General features: G+C 35.9%; 2 protein-coding genes across 4 annotated transcripts in view; both read left to right on the plus strand.

Annotated features, from left to right (window-relative positions):
* Nucleotides 1-326: 326 nt before the first annotated feature.
* Nucleotides 327-18,789, plus strand: LOC106873459 (uncharacterized). Its single transcript, XM_014920827.2, has 3 exons — nucleotides 327-2,417; nucleotides 14,175-14,337; nucleotides 16,657-18,789. The coding sequence occupies exons 1-3, from the start codon at nucleotides 877-879 to the stop codon at nucleotides 17,635-17,637; spliced, it is 2,685 nt and encodes an 894-aa protein (XP_014776313.1). The 5' UTR covers nucleotides 327-876; the 3' UTR covers nucleotides 17,638-18,789.
* Nucleotides 18,790-21,512: 2,723 nt separating this feature from the next.
* Nucleotides 21,513-23,751, plus strand: part of LOC106873456 (actin-related protein 5) — a 45,233-nt gene continuing 42,994 nt past the window's right edge. The window contains exon 1 of one of the 3 annotated variants that reach the window (XM_014920818.2): nucleotides 21,513-21,830. The gene's annotated coding sequence lies outside the window, so the exon portion shown is untranslated. Of the gene's footprint in view, nucleotides 21,831-22,650; nucleotides 22,783-22,847; nucleotides 23,339-23,751 lie in introns of those variants that run through there. The other 2 variants (XM_014920819.2, XM_014920821.2) reach the window with 2 other exon arrangements.

Consider the following 23,751-nt stretch of genomic DNA (forward strand, 5'->3'; position numbering starts at 1 on the left):
ATATATATATATATATATATATATATATATAGTAGTTATTTCATTAAGATCACAGTCATTGTAATTACTGAAATTGATATTTATACATCAGATAATTTTAAGTTTATTTTTTAATGTTTCACTTGATACCCTTTCCCACCCCTCTCCTATTTTCTTATATATATATATATATATATAAAAGAACTAGACAAAAATAATTGATAATTTCTTTTAAATAATGAAATAATCTTTCATGTACAATGATTTATTTCTATTCAGCTTGTCTGTAGTTTACCGAAGAGATAGATTGAGAGAGAGAGAGAGAGAGACTGCAGATATTGCCAGAATTAATATATTGGCATATGCACAACGTGTATGTGTGTGTTTATATATAGAGAGAGATACACACATATACAACATGCGCACATACACTATCAGATTTGTTATCCTCCATTAAGTTGTTTTGTTTTAAGAGGAACAACAGTTACAAGTCGAGCGAACTGCTTTCTATTGCTGTATTATTGCTTGTTTTGCAGGACCGATAGCCAGCTAGCAAGCTAACTGACAGCAGCGGGTCTGGTTTATAATCAGCTATTATTAGATTGGCTGGTCGACTTCTACCACGTACTACTACCCAGTCTTAAACAATTTATGTAACTTCTGTCGAAAATCTATCTATCCAAATTATCCTCAACTGTAACAGATCTTTGTAAATTATATTTTGAAAACGATTCAGCGTTTGTGTATCTTTGTAATTCTTTTGCTGGAAAAAAATATATAGAAAAAAAAGATACCTCTGAACCTGTACTATGGGAAATTTTCTGCACTATGAGAAAAAATCTATTTTATTGAATATGTATTAACTGTCGTTAGCCAACCTGACAAAGCCTCAACAAGATGGCGACTGAGTGGCATAAGGTGGTCCAACCTAGTAGTAATCTGACTGTTGTCGATAATTCAAGTAAACAAACTACTGAAGATAAACACTGTCAGAAAACGAAAGATAGTACTCAATGGGGGGTACGAGTATTCACCGATTTTTGCAATGAAGTTGGTTATAATGTGGAGTCTGCGACCCAAGATGTGTCATTATTATGTCAGGTATTGAAGCGATTATATGCTGGAGCGCGAACAAAAAAATGTGAACTTTATCAGCTCACAGCTTTCCGTTCTCTTCGTTATGCACTCAAACGACACTTTGAGGAAACTCTCAATCTGGATATTATTAAAGGAGATGCTTTCGTCGAAGCGAACGAATCCTTTGTTTTTATGGAGAAGCGTATTAAAGCCGAGGGCAAAGGCCTGATACGACATTACCCCCCTGTCGAAGAGCAAGACATGGCTCGTTTAAAGGAATATTTTAAAGCAAACATGCAGAATCCAACTCCACGGGAACTTTTGGAGTATGTTTGGTTTATTTTGCAATATTACATGTGCAGACTGGGAAGAGATGGACAGACAGAATTGAAAATAACTTCATTTGTTATTCGGACTGATGCTCAGGGAGAGCGGAGCATTGTTCAAAATGAATCTGAACCTCTGGATGGAAACGGGGAAAATGATGAGGAATTAGCTGGAGGGCTAATACCATCGTTGAAAGGAGATGTGCTCTGTCCGGTGAGGGCATACGAGTTGTATATTTCTAAGCTGCATCAGGATTTTGATAGACTTTTCCAAAAACCTAAAAAACTGGTTGATTCTAGTCAACCGTATTGGTTCGATCGCATTCCGTATGGTAAAACTCCTCTGGGTGGTATGATGCCTACTCTAAGCCACAAAGCAGGACTGTCCAAACGTTACACTAATCACAGTTTGAGAGCTACGGCTATAGAGAAATTACTGTGGGGTGGCATAAACAGAAAAGATGTTCGTGCCATCAGTCAGTTATTCGGACAGCCAACATCTGTTTCACAGAGAAAGAAGATGGCATCTATTCTTAGTAACATTGCTGGAGAGCAAAGTACATCAGCAGTAGCAGCACCCTTCTTGGAAGAGGCTCGATTAAATTCTAAGATCACGTCTAACAAAAGGGTAAATAATTTCAGAAATGAATTTCAACAACTCTCAAATAATTCTGCTTCCTTATCGCAGAAAAAGAATATTAATCTCCTCACTCCATCAGCAATATCATCTCTAAATACTTCGTGTTTACCAAAATCTAACACTACGAGGCCGCCTCTTTCAACAACCGGAGATTCTAGCGAAAAATCTGTCAATTGGAGAGAACCAGTTACAAACAGAAGACAACAAATAAGTTCCAGTGAGGCAAAACACAACTTACGGTGTTTACAAAGTTTACATTTTGGAAGAGGGAGAGAATCGAAAGAAAAAAGTTCTAGCAGAATTGAAACTCAGGAAGAGAATCGTGTTGCCGACCAAAGTTCAGAGACATCCTCCTTTATGATTACAGATGTGCATTCTTGCGCCAACTCTTTCACGTAAGCATAACTTTTACACGATCGTCCCCAGTCTCAAGATTTTTGTTATACAGAACAATTCTTATATTTTAAAACAAGTCTTTTAATTATGCACACACGCATACACCATACATGCAATAAACACACACACACATATAATGTTTGTATGTCAAACCAAAATTATCGCACGTGTTTTCTACGATGGATTCGGGTTGACCAATGTCATGGAGTGGAGGTTGGTAGTCGGAAACTGCAGAGGTCCGTCCTGTGTGTGTGTGTGTGTGTGTAATGTAGTGTTTGTGTTTATGTACTAGTAATTCAGCCTTGTCACACGCTTATTTCGCTTGAGAAATACTTTAAAGATACATGTGTGTGTCTAATGTTTAGTGACTTTCACTCTAACAGTTGAATACACTTTGTTGCAACTGACATATATATGTACGTGTGTGGTGGTGCTTTCTTAGAAGGGGTTCAATGTTCACTTCTCGCTTGTATGTTTCACTTTGGGCCGGAGGAGTGGGGTACCTACCCTTCTTGTTACCAACCACTTTACAGAATGCATTGTGTGCGTTTTTCGGGGCATCAGAACTAACGACATTGGCATGTCCTCTTGACCCTCCGTTGTTTTGACTGGATGCATTTTATGATGGTACAGTTAGTTTGCTTCGTACCCTATAAGTACTCACTACGGCACTGTCATGGTATTAGCTGTCAGAAGTGAAAGTAGAAAAATCTGACAAGGAACGTTACTGCTGGTTTGAGTTGATTCTTTGGCTACTGACAGCTAATACCATGACTGGCCGGAGCGAGCTATCTGTCTGTCTGTCTCTCTCTCTCTCTTTCTCTCTCTCTCTCTCTCTCTCTCTCTCTCTCTCTCTCTATTTATCTATCACTCGAAAGTTATTGGAACAAATTCGACACCTATATCCATGCGTTTGAAAACACACAGAGTGGTCCCGAACGCGCAGTCGCGCGTCCGCGCTAGCTAGTCGTGAGTGGTCGATCCTATTATTTTTAAACTTCAAACTTCATTTGTTTTCTATTTTGATAAATTCTCTCTGTTGAAAATTATATTTTTATATTTTAAATAATTTGCAATTTCAGAAAATATATTTTTATATTAAATTTGCGTTTTCTAATTTGATAAATTCTACGGACACAGGTGAACGAGTGATAGATAGATAGATAGATATAGAGAGATAGTGAGATAGACAGACAGATAGATAGCTCCGGCTAGTCAGTAGCCAAAGAGTCAACTCAAACTAGCAGTAACGTTCCTTGTCAGTTCTACTTTCACTTCTGACAGCTAATACCATGGTATTCATTCACTCAAGATGTAATGAAGGTGCACTACAAAGGGTAAATTTTGACAAACTTGTCCAAATTTACCTTTAAAAAGTGAAAGAGAAGGGGTACTGAGTGTCTGATCAGTTGTCAATGTGTTCTTTATTTTTCTGTGTATAAAGAGAGCAGTCATCATCATGTTCATCAATATCTGTTGAAAAGTCCTACAGCAAAAACAAAAAAAGCCATCAAAAGCAGTGGTTAAACTACTTCAAATTTATCTCAAATTTCTCAGATATATACTTGGTTGTGTATGTATATATCTATTACTTCAACGTGCGGCTGACAATACAGTTCGTCTAGCCTTTACATATAAATTCTATTTGTGTTTAATTTAAATAGCAATTTACTGTAAGTTCTTTTTGTGGGCAGAAGAATAATAGAGTACTTGCCCATCAAATGAGTGGTTAACAAACTGTGGAACATGTCAGGATAATCTCCTTTATTATTCCGAGTACTTGAAGAATAAAAAAATATATTCACCACAGCAAAAAGCTTAAAAAATGTAGTTTGTCTACTTGAAATTTATCTTAGGTTTTCTAATCATACACTGCTTAAATATTTATATCTACACCAACCATGCTGGTATGAATTGGTGGTCAGCATGGTTTAAGTTAGTACATTTGAGGGTGCTGCTATTGTAGATGGGTTGGAAGACTATATCTCACTTGTTGGTTTCATTCTCAGCTTGGTTTCTATGACCAAATGCCCTTCCTTGTCCCAACTACTTTTCAGAATGTATTGAGTACTTTTTTCAAAGCATCAGTGCTTCAGAGGTAGCTATGTCCATGACATGACTGAAGAAACCTCTTGACTCCATGGTTTCTTGCTCATGAACCTGTTTGTAGAGTGGGAAGCATTAAGGATAAGGTAAACAGATATGGATAATAGTCATAAGAAGGGTAAGTGAGAAGGGTACTCAGTATTCTGAAGCAAGTATGTACAATCAGTGTATTGTGAGCAAGAGAATAGAGCAGTAACAGTGGCAAGATGATCCATGTGCTTGAGAGAGAGAGAGAGAGAGAGAGAGAGAGAGCAAGGATATGTGGGTGAAAAGAAACAAGAGTATGGTGGCAGGCAGAGTGAATAAGAAGAGGGAAAGATGAAGGTTAGAGTAAAGTCTACTGGACATAATAGGTCCAATGTTGTGTGGTCTCCTAAAGATGGGTTAACAAATGGTGAGTATGGGGGCCTATACAAATAGGCAGATAAGGATGATGGGAAAAATGAAAGTGTACTAGGTAGAAGAGGTTGGGTGATAAGGATGGTGGGAGGGGTCCCATACATATGAATGGCTAGGGGTGTCAGAGAAATGAAATAATGTCACAGTACAGAAGAAACAGTGATAGTCAACTAGGCAGTAAATATACCTACACACCCATGCAAACAGATACACATAAAATATGTTATACCTCTCAGTCTGTATCATTACCATTATCCTTGTGAATTTCAATTTGCCAAGCTTACATTGCTGAATAGGTCTTCTCCAACACTGCATATCACCAATCAACACTGTCCTTTGTCGTCTCTTGCATAAGGTTTCACACAATTTCCATCTACAAAATATCACTCAATCGTGGCACTCCGTTGGTTACGACGACAAGAGTTCCAGTTGATCCGATCAATGGAACAGTCTGCTCATGAAACTAACATGTAAGTGGCTGAGCACTCCACAGACACGTAGTTCTTGGGGAGATTCAACGTGACACAGTGTGTGACAAGGCTGGCCCTTTGAAATATAGGTACAACAGAAACAGGTTGAAAGAGTGAGAGAAAGTTGTGGTGAAAGAGTACAGCAGGATCTCCCCCCCCCCCCGCTGGAACCTCGTGGAGATTTAGGTGTTTTTACTCAATAAACACTCACAACACCTGGTCTGGGAATCAAAACCGCGAGTCTGCTACCCTAACCACTGGGCCATTGTGCCTCCACATCACTCAATAGACATTCAGTAAACCAAGACTGAGGTAAAAGACACCAACCTAAAAGTGTTGAACTCAAAATGACATGATTAAAAAGCAAATTTCTTAACCTAAAGGTTATATATATGTATAATTTTATACATGAATAATTTTATATGTCTGTTTTTAAGTTTATTTGTGTGCATATGTATAAGTGTGCTCAAAACATTTTGCTGGAGTTCTAGACTAGTAACATCAAATTTCTTGTAAGTTAGTGACCATGGAGAGGATGTGAACCTTAAGTTGTAGTGGGCAGGACATCACACATTTCTATGACAATGAAATACTGTCACTTGTGTAGTTTCCTCACTTGCCAAAGCACATGGAAAGTATAGTTTATATATGTGACTATACTTCTATTTTTGTTTGTGTGTGTGTGTACTATTATTCTCAACCTTTATTACAATCTTTTCATCCTCCTGTGTTCCACACAATTCTATTTTTACCCTATTTGAATTAGTCTTTCCGAAGCAAGTAGTAGTTACTGGTTAGACATTTTATGTCCTTTAATAACTATTTATTAGCTAACCCTAATTCTAAAATATGTCTATCTTTGATCTCTGTTAAACTCTGTTGCACTTCCATTATTACCTATACTGTTTCTCTCTCTAAGTCATGTACACTTTCACCCAGGTATATATATATATGTGTGTGTGTGTGGATTTTTTATGCTTCTTTTATTTTTCAAAATTAAGATAAAGTTCTTTTTTAATCTAAAATATACTCTCCTTCATTTTTTACAATGCTCTTCCATCTATCTGGTAGATTTGCAAGGCCCTTCTTCCAAAATTCACTTGTCTGTGACAAAAAATACTCCTCCAGTACTGTTCTAACCTCGTTTACAGAGTTCATATTTTTTCCATCCAAATGATTTTGAAAACTGTGGAATAAATGATAATCAGATGGAGCAATGTCCAGCAAATATGGTTGGTGGGGGATTGTTTCCCATTCAAACTGCTCCATCCTTTGGAATGTCATCCTTGCTGTTTGTGGCCGAGCATTATCCTGATGGAAGAACACATTTCATCTTGAAACCAAAGATGGTCGTTTTTCTTCTAGCGCTGGTCGTTTTTCTTCTAGTAGTTTTGTTCACTCAGAATTGTTTGTAACTGTTGCATAATTAAAGGCCCTGATTACAGTAAGTCAGCTTCTGTAATAGAACAACCAGACTTGTGCTAAAACATTTTTGGGGTCATAGGCTTAATAAAAAGTACACTAGCTCTGAGTGCATTTAGTGTAGTTGTTTTTGTTGCAAAGTCCAGATCTTCAGGTTTGTGGATGGCACCAATATCTTGAGGTACAACTTCCAACTGCATCTGCCATTGTGTAGTACTACTTCATTACTGCATGTGTACATGTTGAAAAGGTTTTCCAGTGGGCTTGTCACTAGATACCATAGGAAACTGAAAATTTGAGTATCATATTGGGAAGCTGCCCTATCACATGGCACATAGTCGTATATTTTCTGGAACCTGTGCTCAACTAGTTAAGTAGTTTGAGTGACTTTCCTCATTGACCACTAAATCAGTTCTTCAATCTTGCCAGTTGAGAAACCTCTGCAAATGTCCTAGGCAATGCTAATTCTCCTATGATTAGCTTATAGAAAAGTAACTGCAATATTCCATCAGAATATACACGCTCAACTGATTTTCACAAAATTAGCTTTTACAAACCACACAAAAAACTTGCAGAATGTCAGGTATGTCTTCCATCTGAAACATGACTCTGTTGCATTCCTTTTAAAAAACATACAAAGTATCTTGTTTGTCTCTCATTTTTCAAGATGATTTATACTTCACCTCTTAGACGCTATATCTCTACATCATTGATAACCCTTTGTACTTCTTTTGCTTTTAATCCACGTAGCCATATGTAAGGATGGATTTTAGGCATATACCTAGGACTTTACCATCTTTTAAAAAGTTAAGAAAGGCACTTAAATAAAACAGCCCTAAATACATATGTCTGGAAAAGATGTGATGGTCACAATGGAGTGCTTTTAATCACAGATCTGCTGGATCAGAATTGACCCAGATAAACAACAATGATTATATAATGAATGCAAATCATGTCCAGTCTGTTTAAGCTTATCTTTCACCTGTTAACATTTATAGTCCTTAATAATGCATTAGTAACGAGAAACTTTCCAAAATCTGCTGTCTTGGCCACTTTAGGCATATCTTCAGGACTAAACTAAATAGGTTGCAAAGGAATTACAGCTCTCTCACACTGATCAAGGTTACTTCACTCATACAATTCTCAACAAAATCTCTATACATACATAATTGGCATACTAGCAACAATATAACATGGGAAAATTTCTCAGAGTTGTCTTCTGTATGAAAAAACAAAGCATAACTAGGGATTAACATAATGTAGTGAACCTAAAAAAAATGTTACATCAATTAAAATTAAAAATTACGCTGAAGAAAATCATTAGTGTGAATAATAATAATTATTGTCAAAGCAAGGAAGACAACTCTGGAGTCCAAATTTGTTGAAAATTGTTGTATCATCTTGTACTTGTTTCAGTCTTTGGACTATGGCCATGCTGGGGGTACTCCCTTGAAGGGTTTAGTCAAGCAAATCGACCCCAGTACTTATTTTAAGCCTGTTACTTATTCTGTTGACCCCTTTTTGCCAAACAGTCAAGTTATAGAAACATAAATAAACCAACACCAGTTGTCAAGCAGTGGTGGGGAACAAACAAAAACACAAAAGCACACACATGTGCAATAGGGTTCGTTCAGTTTCCATTTATGAAATCCACTCACAAGGTTTTGGTCGGTCTGGAGTTATTGTGGAAGACACTTCCATAAGGTGCCACACAGTGGGATTGAACCCAAGACCTGCTACACCTGCACCTATACTTTGATCTTTGGTATATACAGTGACAACTCTAGAAATGTTTTGATCTTAACAGGTTTCTTTAGCTGACCGTAATCTTACAGGCCTTAAAATGAATGTGAAAATATATAGAAACAAACACTAATACGTAGTTCCTGAGTATACTCTGCATCATGCTCAAACATTTGAACAGATCTCTCAGTTATAATGCAGTTACTAGTGCTTCATAGAAATCTGCAATTACTGTCCAATTTTAACACCAACTTACAAATACCTAGGCTAATGTTTAAAGCACTTCACTTGGTTAATCCTTTTCAAGCAGGTTATTGAGTGTAGTTTGTTGTTCAACAGACCTTTAATCAAAGACATTGCAACTAATGCATTTTCAGACAGTAGAATATACTCTGACAGGAATCTACCTACTATACCTAGCAGGCTAAATTACTGTGTAGCTGTTCAGTTAGCTTATTGGTTGAACAACTAGGTGCAATATAAAGACCTATTGCTCTAGATATCCTCACCTCTGCCTAAAAGATGACCACAGAGTGATCTCAGACATATGTGATTGTTGATGTTGTTTCACCTCAGGTCAGCCTTGATCATACATACTCATGTATGACTGGAAGTATTGCAGCCATGATTCATCATCATTATTTAACACCTGGCATGGATTGGATGGTTTGACAGGATCTGACTAGCCTAAGAGCTGTATTGGTCTCCAATGTCATTTGCAGTCATGATTCATGGTCTCCAATGTCATATTGCAGCCATGATTCATCATTATTTAACATGCTGGCATGGGTTGGATGGTTTGACAGGATCTGACTAGCCTGAGAGCTGCATTGGTCTCCAATGTCATCTTTGACAAGGTTTTTGTGACTGGATGCCCTTCCTAATACCAACCACTTTACAGAGTGCAATGCCTCATCTTTTGCATATCTAAGACTGCATTATCCAATGTATCTGGAAGCTACTTTTGTAGCAGGTTGAAACAACCAAATAGTCACCCTTTAGTTGTATAGGATGTTCTGTGGGAGTCTTGGTCCAGTCTGTTATTTGTATATCTTTTATTGTTGTTTAACCCTAGGTCTGCTTTGACCAGGTAGATGTATCGTTGAAGGCATTCCAACTATGACTATCCCACCTTTTTTCATACATAGTATAGCTAAGACTCTATTATCCAAATGTGTCATGTTTGTTAAGCTGATAAAGTATTTGTTGGATATGTGGCTACTATTTCTAGCAGGTCAAGGAATTGTGTAGAGGTTTCCTATTAATCCAGTGTTTCTTGTTTCATGTTAGAGCCAGCATTTTAAAAGTTTCTTTTCTCATATAGAATTGAATTGTTTGTTAATGTGTGAATATAAAGAAATAAGTCAAATCCTTTGCTTCTATTGATAAGTTATATAGTGCCTGAAAGGACTCTTTCATTGCAGAAGCCATCATGTATTCCTTGAATAAGATTTGTGAATTATTGTGGTTGAGTGAAGTTATCTGAATTCTTTTTGCAAGTTTCAAAGAGGAATATGTGAGTTGGTGATATCAAACATAAGTCCTTTTCAGGGATTTTGAAGGCATGTATGAGAGAGTGTTGAGTTCTTGTAATGCTGTTTTTTGGGGGGGGGTTTTGGTTGAATTTTTAATATAAATTTGCCCAGTTAACACATTCTTTGAATTTAGTATTGTTAGTAAGAGAACTTGATGCTTTGTTTGCTTGAACCCCACTCTATCAAGCAGACTTCTTATCAAAGGTGTTCTAGACAAGATTATCCCATCATGTCTGTAGATATAATGTATCTAGAACTACTTTATCCAATGTATCCATTTTGTTTATGATGGTATACTATTTTATGAGGGAGATATAGCAAGATGCATGACCTTACAGAAGCTTTTCTGTTCATTCATGATATAAGTTGAGTGCAGTGTGTTCTTCAAGCTCTTGGTATCTCTGGTGTATGCATGGGATTTTGTTGGGTCCTGAGGTTTTTGAGTTTATTGTGTATTTTCTATTTCTGTCTTTGTATAACTTTTAGTTATTACTATTATTATTAAGGCAGCAAGCTGGTAGAATCGTTAGCGCACTGGACGAAATGCTTAGCAGTATTTTGCCCGTCACTACGTTCTGAATTCAAATTCTGCCAAGATCGACTTTACCTTTCATCCTTTCGAGGTCGATAGAATAAGTACCAGTTGAACACTGGGGTCAATGTAATCAGCTCATCCCCTTCCCCCAAATTGCTGCTCTCGGGAGCAAAATTTGAAACCATTATTGGCGTAAGGAAGGGCATCTAGCTGTAGAAACTTTGCCAGATCAGATTGAACCTGGTGCAGCCTTCTGGCTCACCAGTCCTCAGTCAAACCATCCAACCCATGCTAGCATAGAAAGCGGACGTTAAATGATGATGATGGTAATGATTATTTTTGTTTTTTTTTCTAAAGTGTTTGATAAGCAAGCTTGCTTGTTGGGGGTATGCATACGTAACTTAAAGCTGTTATGATGTGATATTGTGTAACTTACAGATTTTGCTAATTTGTGTCCTGTTTTACTGCTTGTTTTGTGATTTATCATAGATACATATTTTTAACAGCTTTCTTTTCTCTGGTTCATTTTCTATTTAGTTTCTCAATGAAATTTAATTCTGTTATGTATGGTATTAGTGTTTTGTTTAAGGTGGTTGTTCCTGGTTTTTTATCAGGCTGACTATGTCACTTGGGTAATTTGGATTTTATATTTTTATGCATCTTTGTGGGATGAATGTATGGAATGAATTATCTATGTTTATGTATCATTGTGTCTTGCAATGTGATTGCCATTCTATTTTAAGGAATTTTCTGTCAGGTATGGGCAACCTATTTTGAGAAGCAGACTGCATGAGATGTTCATCATCAGGTGGGTCACACTACTAAAAAGACTGAAGGCAATTTTTCATTTAGGTGTGCCATTCAGAAAGTCCTGTAGGCTGCAGTTTACCCATGACTACTCTATGATTACTTGACCTGGTAACAGCCTAATTTCTTCCAAACTACATCCTATTGTCTTTAAAAGTGGGTTACCCTGGATAATACAATCATGGATTGTATTATCTACTGGAAAAAGAGATGGGTTGGTTTCAGCTGAAATACCTTCAGAATGATGGTCATGAAAGTAAAACTTAGTTGTGCCCTTAAAAGTCTATGTATGTTCTAAAACTGTTATTTGGAATGGGTGTAATCTTTTTAGTTGTTACAATAACTAAATTAGGATGCGGCTAGTTTATTCTTTGCAAGCATTAGTTACATTATCATCATTGTGCTGTGCGTGAGAAGACCCGGCAAGCCAAGTAAGATCGTTGCCAGTGCCCCGGGACTGGCTCTTGTGCGGGTGGCACATAAGATGCACCATTTTGAGCATGGCCATTGCCAGTACCGCCTGACTGGCTTCCGTAGGATTTTCGAGCGAGATCGTTGCCAGTGCCCCTGGACTGGCTTGTGCGGGTGGCACATAAAAGACACCATTTTGAGCGTGGCCATTGCCAGTATCGCCTGACTGGCCTTCGTGCAGGAGACACGTAAAAGCACCTACTACACTCTCTGAGTGGTTGGCGTTAGGAAGGGCATCCAGCTGTAGAAACTCTGCCAAATTTAGATTGGAGCCTGGTGTTGCCATCCGGTTTCACCAGTCCTCAGTCAAGTCGTCCAACCCATGCTAGCATGGAAAGCGCACGTTAAACGATGATGATGATCATCATCATCATCTCATTTAGGCAATTATACAGCTACTGGATAGTCTAGACAAAACTAATTAAATGTCAGGTCCTGGCATTTGTATGCCTTAATTACTGGAATTAATAAATCTAGATTCAGGGTAATGTTAAGTGTCTGAAGTTGTTTTGTTGAGTTAAATAACTTTTTGTTTATTGAATTTGTGATAAGATTATTATAGACAGATTGCAATAAACTTTGTGTTGATTGAAATGCAGGGTCCATTCAGAAAGGTGAATAAATGTTGTTTTAACCCCAGATTAACCCTGAATGAGTAGATATCTATTCAAAGCTGTTCCATCTATGATCAACCTATTTTTATTCAGGCATAATGTATCTAAATCTACATTGACCTGTGTCTTTCCTCTTTTTAAGATGTGAGAGATTTCACTGTCATTTCTTGTAGGCTCAGCAACAAATGGTAGTGAACAATTTTAAAGCTGATCTAAGTTATTGAGACAGGTTTGACAGTATGTTTATTAGATTATTCAATAATTTTCTTCTGTAGTTTACTTATATAACATTTGTTTATCGTATTTTTTTTATTCACTTGCAAGATCTTTCATGTCCATGTATTTCTCATTTTCAAAATTGAAACAGTTGCATAAGATAATTATAAATGATACTTAAGTAATCAGTTACTGTTACATAGCATTCGCAGAAATATGCAACCATGTTTTACTTCTGTTGACATAACATTTAAAAGTGAAATCAAAGCATTTTATTTCATACATCATGAGCAGTATGGTCACTGCGAATCTATACATATTCTATCTATAAAAGTGAATGCAGTGTTTCTGTCTGGAATCCTAAGCTCTTACTTTATCTATTTCCCCCTATTTTTACTTGCTATTGGAGCAAGCTTTTGATTTATGGTAGCATTATGTTGTAAAATATTGTTGACAGAATTTTATATTAAATGTAAATTTCACTATTCATGTATTATGTGCTTATATATGTGCATGCACACACACATCTATATTTACTGTTATGTCTCAAGCTACTGCTATCTAGCACCTTTGGATGATCTCTACTCAACCACTACACAACTGCTACTCGACTTCTACTCAACACTCCTACCATGGCCAGACTACCTCTATTTATATGTCTTGGGAGATCCTACTTCTTCGCCGGGGGGCATCGACACAACATTTACAGTTATACATATGTGTGTGTGTGTATATAAGTAAAAGAAAACATAGAAGTGATAGTTTCTTTATATAAAAGTCTTTGAATTTTCTTAAAGAAATGAGATGAAATATTACTTAAATTCTTTTAGTATGTTTGTTTTGTCTAGCACTGGAGAGTCAGTTTCTGTTTTTATAACACACACATATGAGAGAGGAAGAGATTTCTGTGAATACATTTCATTAATGTTCTGTAACTTTAACATTTGTTTGAACATGGTATTGCTTTACACATTATATTATGTTTATTTATTTCTCTGTGACCTATACACCAGAAAAAGGTATGAAAGATGTTGTTCTGCTCTGGGCTGATAAAGTTTGGTAGAATGTAGCAGAATAATGTATGATATAATTGTCTTTGGTGTGATGATTTTCAAATAAGTGGCTTAGCACTCATCTCATCTGAATTGTTTCTAAAGCTGGATAGATGAATAATGTTGCAATTGAGTTTTACTTCATGTTTTAAGCCTCTTCATTTTTATTTTGAGCATTTTGTGGTAGTTATTGTAAAAATGAGACCTGACTACAAAATAAGCTGGGTGAGGGTAACAGTTACTACCCTTCAGCTATGTTTGGTGCAAATATTTGTGACTACTAAAATGTTGACAATTGAATTGCAATATTTTAGTTTATTTTTAATGTTTTTATCAATTTATATCCAATATCCATCGTATTATATTTCATTTCTCTTTATATACAGTGAGCAGAATACGCCAACAACTTTTATGAAAACAGTTGAAAACCCTACTCATTCATATGTTGTGCACAAACATCAAGGCCACATGCTCTCCAATATGGCCAATCTTTGGAAAAAAGGTAAACTCTGTGATGCTTCCATTGGAAATGGAACAATGAAAATTATGGTAAGTATTAAATGTTAAATCATGATTATCTAACTCTGTATCTATTCATGCACACTTGTTTTTTTTTTTATTATTTAAGTATTTCCCTTTAGTATGTTAAGATCAGCTGCTAATCCAAATCATGAGTACAGACATTATAGCACATAACAATAAGTATTTTAAAGCCAAGTTTCCCTGCTAAATTAGGGATTAACTTTATGGTCCCACTGACAGTCTTCTTCATTATTAATATGAGATAATAAATATGAGACAAATGACAGATCCTTTCAGGGTGAAGGCCCTGCTTGATATGTAGAAATGCTGTTGGAAGAAACTCCAAATGGTGTACTCAATACAAGTTATGGACGCATAAGAGGTGCAGTGATATCACTGGGAAATTAACAGAGAAAGTAGTCTTTACATGTGGCTGATGTGCAAGTACACTAAACACTAGGAATGTTAAAAAAAATAGACTCCTTCAAATGTCAGGAGGTGATCCTTAGAAGTAGTTGACAGTTTCCGTTACTTAGGTGAGGTTGTTCTGAAAATATAGCTGCTAGAATAAGAATGCGCTGGGTAAAGTTCAGAGATCTGCTACCTCTGTTAGTAATGAAGGGTCTCTCTCTCAGAGTAAAAGGCAGATTGTATGATGCCTGTGTATGAACATTTATGCTACGTGGCTGTGAGACATGAGCTGTGACTATTGAGGACATGTGAAGGCATGAAAGAAATGAAGCCAGATGGGTAATGTCAGTGTGCATATACGACTGAGTATAAGTGATTTGAGAGAAAAACTGGGTATACAAGGCATCACATGTAGTGTCCAAGAGAGAAGACTGCATTGGTATGGTCATGTAATGCTTATAAATGCAGGTAGATGCATCAAGAAATGCTGATCTCTTATTGTGAAGGGGTAGACCCAGGAAGACATGGGATAAAGTGGTGAAAAAGGATCTTCAAACCTTGTGCCTCACTGAGGGACGACAGGGAACTGAGACTTCTGGTGATTTGCTGTGCTTGAGAAAACACATCAAGCTAAGTAAAATTGTGGTTGTCCTTGCATACAGGCATGACCTCTGCATCCCTTTTCAGCTGAGTGATCCTAATCTTGCGGGCTCATGGGTGCTGGTGCCACATAAAAAGCACCTATGCCAGTACCATGTAAAAGCACCCAGTACACTCTGTGAAATGGTTGGCATTAGAAAGGGCATCCAGCTGTAGAAACCATACCACAACAGACATGGAGCTTGGGCAGCTCTTCAGCTGGCTAGCAACTGTTAAACCATCCAACCCATTGCCAGCAAAGAAAACAGATGTTAAAAGATGATGATAATATATCATATTGATACTTTGTAACATTGGAGTCCACAATGTGAAGTGGGTAAAAGAAAAATTAAATGTAATGAAAGCAATCAAAATTTAAAAATTGAAATTGATAATAATATTATTATTTTAAATCACTTGCATTTGCCAAACAAGCCAGTGAATTGTTTTCAGTGTAATCAACAACGGATTTGTTTGAAATTATGAATAGTGTTTATGATATCTGAAATCCCATGGGCTCTTTGACTGGTTAAGAAAAAAAGAAAAAGAAAGGTAACTAAAACTAAACCATGTAAACAAAGAGACAACTATGTATGTGTATATATTATCATTGTTTTAATGTCCACTTTTCCATGCTTTCATGGGTCAGACAGAGTTTATTGAGGTAGATTTTCTATGGCCAGATATCCTTCTTGCTGCCAACCCTTACCTGTTTCTAAGCTTGGTAATATTTCACCACAGCCAGACATGTTTCCACAGAATATTGAAAATAAAGGACATTCAATTACAGCAATCACGCAACGTCATGACATGAAGACACAAGTTTACACACATATGAAGACACAAGTTTACACACATATACATGTGTATGTAACATGCATGCACATACGTACATACATAAATACATAATTTTTATTATTTTTTGTGAGACAGATTCTCAACATACCTTGTATTAGAAGTATATAAAGTCCTATGTTTCTAGCCTATGTAAATTAAGAGCAAGTATCTGAAGACATGTAATATTGTGATTATTCATGATCATGCATTATTTATTGGAATACAAAGGATTATTCATCTCCTCTTTTCTTCCTTAATTCTAAAATAGTTTCCTAATTTCCTAAGTCAATAATGTGTTAATGTTTCCAATGAAAGAAATGTGTTATGTCTCTGTACACAAAATATATTTTTAAATGATTTTTTTTGGAGGGGGGGGGGTTCAGTTAGGCTTTTAATGTGATTCTTTGAAATATTCTGCTTTTATTGTTTTTCTATAAATATGTGTTCTTTCTTTTCTAGGTTCACAAAGTTGTGTTGATTGCTCTTAGCCCACAACTTTTAACATTGCCAAATGCCACCGTAACATCGGGTTGTTTCCAGTTGACATTTTCTCAGGATATTGGTGGTGATGCTTTATGGGCATTTGCTAAATATATGTACGAAGGTGTTGTCTCCCTTAATGAGGAGGTATTAGAGGATATGGAGCATATTGCGAAAATCCTTGGTTTAAGTGATCTATTAGATATGTGTAAACTTTATCGGAAGCAGGTTTTGAGTTCTATTGACAATCCTGTCACAACTAAGGCCTTAATCTCTCAATCAACTGAATCTCCAGGCATTATAAGGGATGCCATTTCAACAGAGATTGTTAATACAATGGATACAATGCCTAAAACTGATGGCCCATCTTTATCAACTGGTGTATCTTTCGTGGGTCTACCCAATAGTGATATTACTCCATCAATCTCGAAACCAGTGCAACAGTTACAGAACTTAGCTACAGAATCAATGACAAATCAAATACAATTCCAAACAAAACAATCAGTTCCTCCGGTGATCCTTTATTCAGCTGATAAAGACTCTTCAGTTTCAAGCTATGCCAATGATTCTGTAGGATTAAAACAAGAACCATCAAGTCCCTTGAAAAAAAGGTGCAGTAAAAAAGATTTCTTATCTTCTTTTCCTTCAAGACACTCAGACACACATATTGTTGTCCACGATGATTTATCAGAACCTTGGCAACCACATTCTTACTGTGATAATGAAGACCCAAAAAGTCCTCCACCTCCAAAGCGTCTAAAATCTTCAGAACTACCTGAAGACTCTTTATCTAATTTATCTCACTCAAATACTGAAGATTTCAGTCCTCACACTAAAAGTGCCAAAGACTCTTATCCTATCAAAATTGAACTTGAACGAGACTGTAACAGTGATTTAGAAACTTCTGGGATTCCTTATGTTGTGTCGTTAATTCAAGCCAAAGGCCTGGACACGACTTGAACTTGTTTAATTGGCAAAGGATTCAGAAAAGAATGTTATAAAGTCATATATCAAATAGTTATCAATGATCTCAATTCATCTCATTTTAATTGGAAGTTCCAAGTAATATCCAGTTTTGTTTTTTTCTCTTCCAAATGAGTTCAGTTAAGAAACCTTTTTCTACTTTTTCTTTCACCTTGAACTTTTTCTGCTAATAAATTAATGATCTGAGAAAAATATAATATCAAGAGATTGCAACTTTTCCTTACAATTAGAGATTAAAATGACGAAAGATTTTTTTCATCATCTTAACATGGTTTCTTTCAAAACATTTAAACTGTCTGAACACCTCTTTTAAGGAGAAACAAGAGCTATATATTTTTCTTCTACTCAATTAGGTCACTTTAGCATTTGTGTCACCAGATGACAGACATGTCAAACAGATAATGATCAGCGTTAAAAATTGAACAATAATATTTTCAAAGTGGTAAAAGCTAGATAATGTATGTGGCTACACAATGGAGTGCTATTATTTTATTTATAATTTCAGCTTTATCAACAGTTCCTCATTTAAATTCGTTGGAAGGTTGGTCTTAAATAGTATGAAGAGTTATGAAATATTTCAGTCTAAAGCCTCTGGATTCTTTTAACTTTCAATTTACTCTGCTTTTATCTTTTATTTTCCAAGCATTGTTTCCAATGATTGTAATTTAAGATTTTTAAAAGTGAATAACAAATATATTACTTATGTGATCAGCCTTTGGTTTGGAATTATATCTGGATATTTAGTTTCACAGCATACAAAAGTTAGCTCTCATATTGAAATTTTAATATTTTAATTTATTAAAGATTTTTAATTGTGTGCTATTATTGTTAACAATGGCTTTGTCTGGATTTTTTTTTCAGCAATCCACTGGTGCCTAGCAACTGATAAATAGATTAATATATAGTGTATTCCATAGTTTGTATGTTGAACTGTGGATAAAAAAATATAATTTTTTTTTTTTTTATTTGTATCGAAACCAGTGATGATATGCATGTAAAAATTGTTATGGTTAATTTAGCAAACATTCTGTAACTGGATCATTTCATTGAAGGAAACATGGCATAAATATATTACATTTTTTACATTATTGAAAAGTTTACTTTGGTAAAATAAACAAAATAATCCATTGTCGGAATTTGCTTGTATTTTATTTAAATGTTTGCAACATCTTGCAATTTAATTTGTCAAATAAAATCTGGAACATTTTTACTAATGAAAATTATAACCAACTTTATAACTAAATGGTTGCATGAAGATTGAGGACAAAATGTCTTGTTGCTGTTTTTGTTGGATTAATAATTCATACTTGTTACCTGAGGGTTATTGTACCAATCTATATTTTTTTCCTTTTGATAAATTCTAAGATGCAATCTTTAAAGTAACAAACCATCAAATTTGTCATTGAAACCAGTTCAATAAACTGCTTCATATCTGCAACAAATACATTTGAGGTCACACCAGAAGAGATTATTAAACTGAAGTTTGTACAATGCGACAAAAAGTCAGACAACACAATATAGATTTGTGCATGGAAATGTCATTATGAGAAATATAATCCTTTCTATTATAAGCACAAGGCCTGAAAAGTATGAGTAGTATAATGAAAGCCAGCCCTGTTAGGTCTGAGTGGAACTGAAAGAAAGATCAGCTATATGTATTAGTTTCAGCATAATTGTTGCATGACTCTGCTGAAACTAACCTGAGATTTCATCATCATCGTTTAACGTCCGTTTTCCATGCTGGCATGGGTTGGACGGTTTGACTGAAGTCTGGAGAGCCAGCGGCTGCACCAGGTTCCAATCTGATCTGGCAAAGTTTCTACAGCTGGATGCCCTTCCTAACGCCAACCATTCTGAGAGTGTAAGTGGGTGCTTTTTACATACCACCGGCACAGGAGCCAGTCAGGCGGGCCTGGCACCGATCATGTTCGGATAGTATTTTTTACGTGTCACCTTAACAAGGTATCTTAATAATCTAAAGGAAGCTGTTCACCAGAGGTCTGTTCTCAGACCTGTATTTTGAGGTAACACAGGAGTCAGGAATTTTTATTGTGTGTGAGATTATAAAATCATTGCAGAATCTATCAGAGATTCATAAAAATGTTCAAACCTGCAAGAATGGTTTGAAGTCTAGAGCTCATCATAGCAAAAGTCAAAAGTGCTAACTAATAAATGAAAAATAAACAAACATTAATGTTTTGTTGAAATACAAAATGATACCAATGTTGATTCTCCTAGTTAAGCTGTCTGCCTGTGGGATTCATCTATTTTAGATTGGAGGCTTCTTGTCAGATGATACCATATTTGGATGGACCACTATATAACCAACACTCCATCAACTACTGTGTGCACTCATGGTTTGTTTGTGGCTCATAGACTCCTTTAAGTCATGTACAGTAAAAAAATTTTTCACTATCAATGTCTACTTCTGTGTAGATCAGTGGTTCTCAAACAGGGTCCATATAAGATTTTTTGAGGTCCACACAACAAAACAGTAAATTGGGGATCCACAATAGATTTTTAAGGGCCCTGAAAAAATTTTGATTTTGATGTATATATTGGTATGTATTGCAAGAAACAGCCAGGTTTCTTTCTCTAACATTTTACATATTTCAACAAGTTAATGTGTGAAAAACAAAATAGGAATTTTGAAACATGTTTCTATAAAACTAGTTTTTAAACATTGAATGGTTGTGGGGGTCCACCAGAATAAAATAGCAATCAAAGGGGTTCATAAGTAAAAAGTGGTTGAGAATCTCCAGTGTAGATTATACCATTCTTCATCCCCTTCCTTTAATACAACGTGATTGCATCCAAAAGAAGGCCATCTGGCTGATTGGCAAAGATTTACTCACCAACACATTACAGTCTCTAGCCTCTGTTGCTCCCTTCATGGTCTCAGCTTCTCTGAACCAGCTAATTGCATACCACTGCCACCTGACACATTGGCCCCACTGTTTCTCAATTCCCTCTGGAATTCCCTTTTCATGTGAACACCAGCTTACATATTGTCAATTTGAATATCAGTTGAATCATTCTCTGAGGACCTGTGTAGTTTATGAGCATTGTCCCTTCCTCCTGGCTAGAAGGAAGAGGCAATGCACAAAAAAGAGTAAAAACAGAAAAAAACTATATAGGAGAGAGAAAAGGAAACTGGATGCTTCTATTACAAAAGGTCTTTCAGTATTATTGTATATATATTATTATATGGTCCTTTGAGAAAGGATATTGTTTTGAGTTCAGAATTTGTCATATTTCACTCCACAGTTAGCTGTCGGCCAATAATGTAAGAGGCAAAAAAATAACTTGTTAGCAGAGTACCCAATGAACAGCAAGCTACTAGCTCAGTTGTGCGGCGCCAAAATAAAAACCTCTCTCACAGAAAAGTCGAGTAAAAGATAACATTTTGTTTAGTGCTGCTCTTAAGAGTAGCCTCCCTTGTCCTATGCTTTAAAAAAAAAACCGAAAAAAAAAAACCGAAAAAAAAAACCGACGCGTTTACATAGACTATATTTACATGATTTTGTAACATTTAATGTTAACGAACAATTGCAAAGGATTATTTTGAAATCGAAATTCAAAATAGATGGATGGATTTACGAAAAGGGGGCGAAAGTAGATACATTACGTAAAAAATACTATAAAGTAACAATACTTAACAATTACTAATAGTAGAAGTATCAGAGCTAATAACCTTATATTTCATATAAATTTTCTATATATTCATGGTTTTCGATACTTATGCCGGTGTTGAAACAATTTTCATTTTAAAAGGGTCATATATTCAAGTATGTTTTTTCTAATCTGAAGCATCCGCTTTCATTTTAGTCTTATTAGTGTTGATTAAAACACTCACACGTATCAGGAACGTTTTATACATTGTAATTTTGAATATCAAAACTAAACGAATTCCACTTTGTAAAAATGACAATGCATAATTCAGTTAATGGCTAATATTTTAATACTAGACACCATAATTTTCTTTGTGCCTTCCAATCTCAGTATTTATTCCTTTTTAAACTGACCGGTCTGAAGAAGTGGAGGTGCACAGCTTATGCAGGCTTTCCTAAATTGGCTTGACCGATGTCATTAGTATTCCTCCCGAACATTTGTAAACCAACACCTGTAGGGAAGGTATGAGCAGAGATGGCGGTGGTGGATTCCGGAAGGTAAGACACTCTTGAAAGGAAGGACTGGATGTACTGATTAGGGCAAGACTAAATGAGGACTCACTCACTAAAAGACGGGAATGCCTGAGTGGAGGCAGTATGAGTCTAGCTAGATCTAAGGAACAGAAGCCATTATAATAGCAGTTGACAAAGCAGACAGCATGCCTGTTGACCAGAGACTGAATCGTGTCAATAAGTTAGGTGGCTCTTAAATGGATGTAGTCGAGGATGTCTTGTGTCTAAATATGCTTTAAAACATAATGCGTCAAGTGAAGCATGAAACTTTAAAGAATATTTTGACAAAAAGAAAAACTTAAAGCAACATTATTTAAACCCAGAAAACAACTGCTTGATTTTTTATTTAAAGAATTTCCGCTAGATATTTAAAAAAAAAACCCGCTGATTAATGGCAGAGGAAAAGTATGACTGCTCATCAAAATAACAATAGAAGTCATCCCTTCTTAAACAAAGGTTTTTAGTGATGTAGTTTGAGGTGTAATAGCAATGCCATCCACCCAAATCAGTGCTGAAAGACTGTTTTCTGCATTATAAGTAATCAAACCACATTTGTGGGCGTCCATGAAGGATGATCTGGAAGAAATAATTTGGTTTCCGAGAGCAAGATATCACATTTTCGATATGAATTCTTGATTCTATAGAAATTTCAAATTCCATATTCTATAGAGATATGGTTTCTTTATAGGGGTTGTAAGGATAAAATTTTCAAATCAATCCTTGATGGTCATTGTTACGTCTACTTTTCCATAGATTGGACAAGATCTCTTGAGATAATGGCTGGATGCCCTGCCTTGTTTTTCAGGTAAGGTGTTTCACTGGTCTTTGCATGTTGAACTACTGAGTTGCTGAATATAAACAAACGTAACTATTACCCAAGTGGTGTCAGTGGGAAGACACATGACGACAAACACATACACATATGCAAGATTGTAAGGTAATCTTTTTAAAATATTAGGGTGCTATGTTAGCAGGTTGAGTGCCCAAACCCCCCGTTTTCGGATACGGAGGTCCCGCAAAATTGCCAAAAATTGGCATTGCAAAAAAATTGCCCATTTTTCTGAAAGTTATGAGTGAAGAAAGCTGATTAAAGTGAATTTTCCGAAACTTCTCACTCCACTCTCGGAAAAAAAAATTCCACCACAAATTGTAATATAATCGGAATCTACACCATTTGAGGAGTATTTGTAGAAAATTTCATTCCTGGAAGTTATGAGGCAACAGATTCGTGAGAGAGTATACGATTAGGAAAACCGAGTTTTCATAGAAAGAATTTAAAATCAGGTTTGAAAAACCAAAACAGACACACACACACATACCTACACTGCCCAAATTGTTGAAATTTTGGTTTCATAGGTATGAAGTCCGAAAAACAAAAGAACACTTTCATCACATTTGACCATCTTAACATCTGCTCAATCAGAAATTGTAACCTAAAGCCGAGTCTTGTTCCGAGTGCTCAACAATTAGGATGGAAATGCTTTCTTCTCAAAGTAATAATAGACTTAATTTTAAAAAATTCTTTTGCCAAAACCCCTCGTTTTCGTATGTGGAGGTTCCGGAAAATTGCCGAAAATCGGCATTGTTAAATTCCCCCACTCCCTTTCCCCACCAAATTCTTCAATTTTGACTTTTTCCCCCAACACTAACCCAAACCCTAACCCTAACCATAACCCTAAAACCCTAATCCCAACCCTAAAGCCTTATCCATAACTACAGAAATGTTTTGAAATTTTTGTCCGAATCATAATGTCCGTATTTTTCCGCATATTTAGAAGAAAAAAAAATTCTTAAAAACAAAATTTACAAAAATTTTTGGAAATTTTTTTCAGAATCATGATCTCCGTATTTTTCCGCATATTTTCGGAAAAAAAAAAATTCTGAAAAAAGTTAAAAAATGAAGGAA

Source organism: Octopus bimaculoides, chromosome 2 (assembly GCF_001194135.2).
Source record: "Octopus bimaculoides isolate UCB-OBI-ISO-001 chromosome 2, ASM119413v2, whole genome shotgun sequence".
NCBI lineage: Eukaryota > Metazoa > Mollusca > Cephalopoda > Octopoda > Octopodidae > Octopus > Octopus bimaculoides.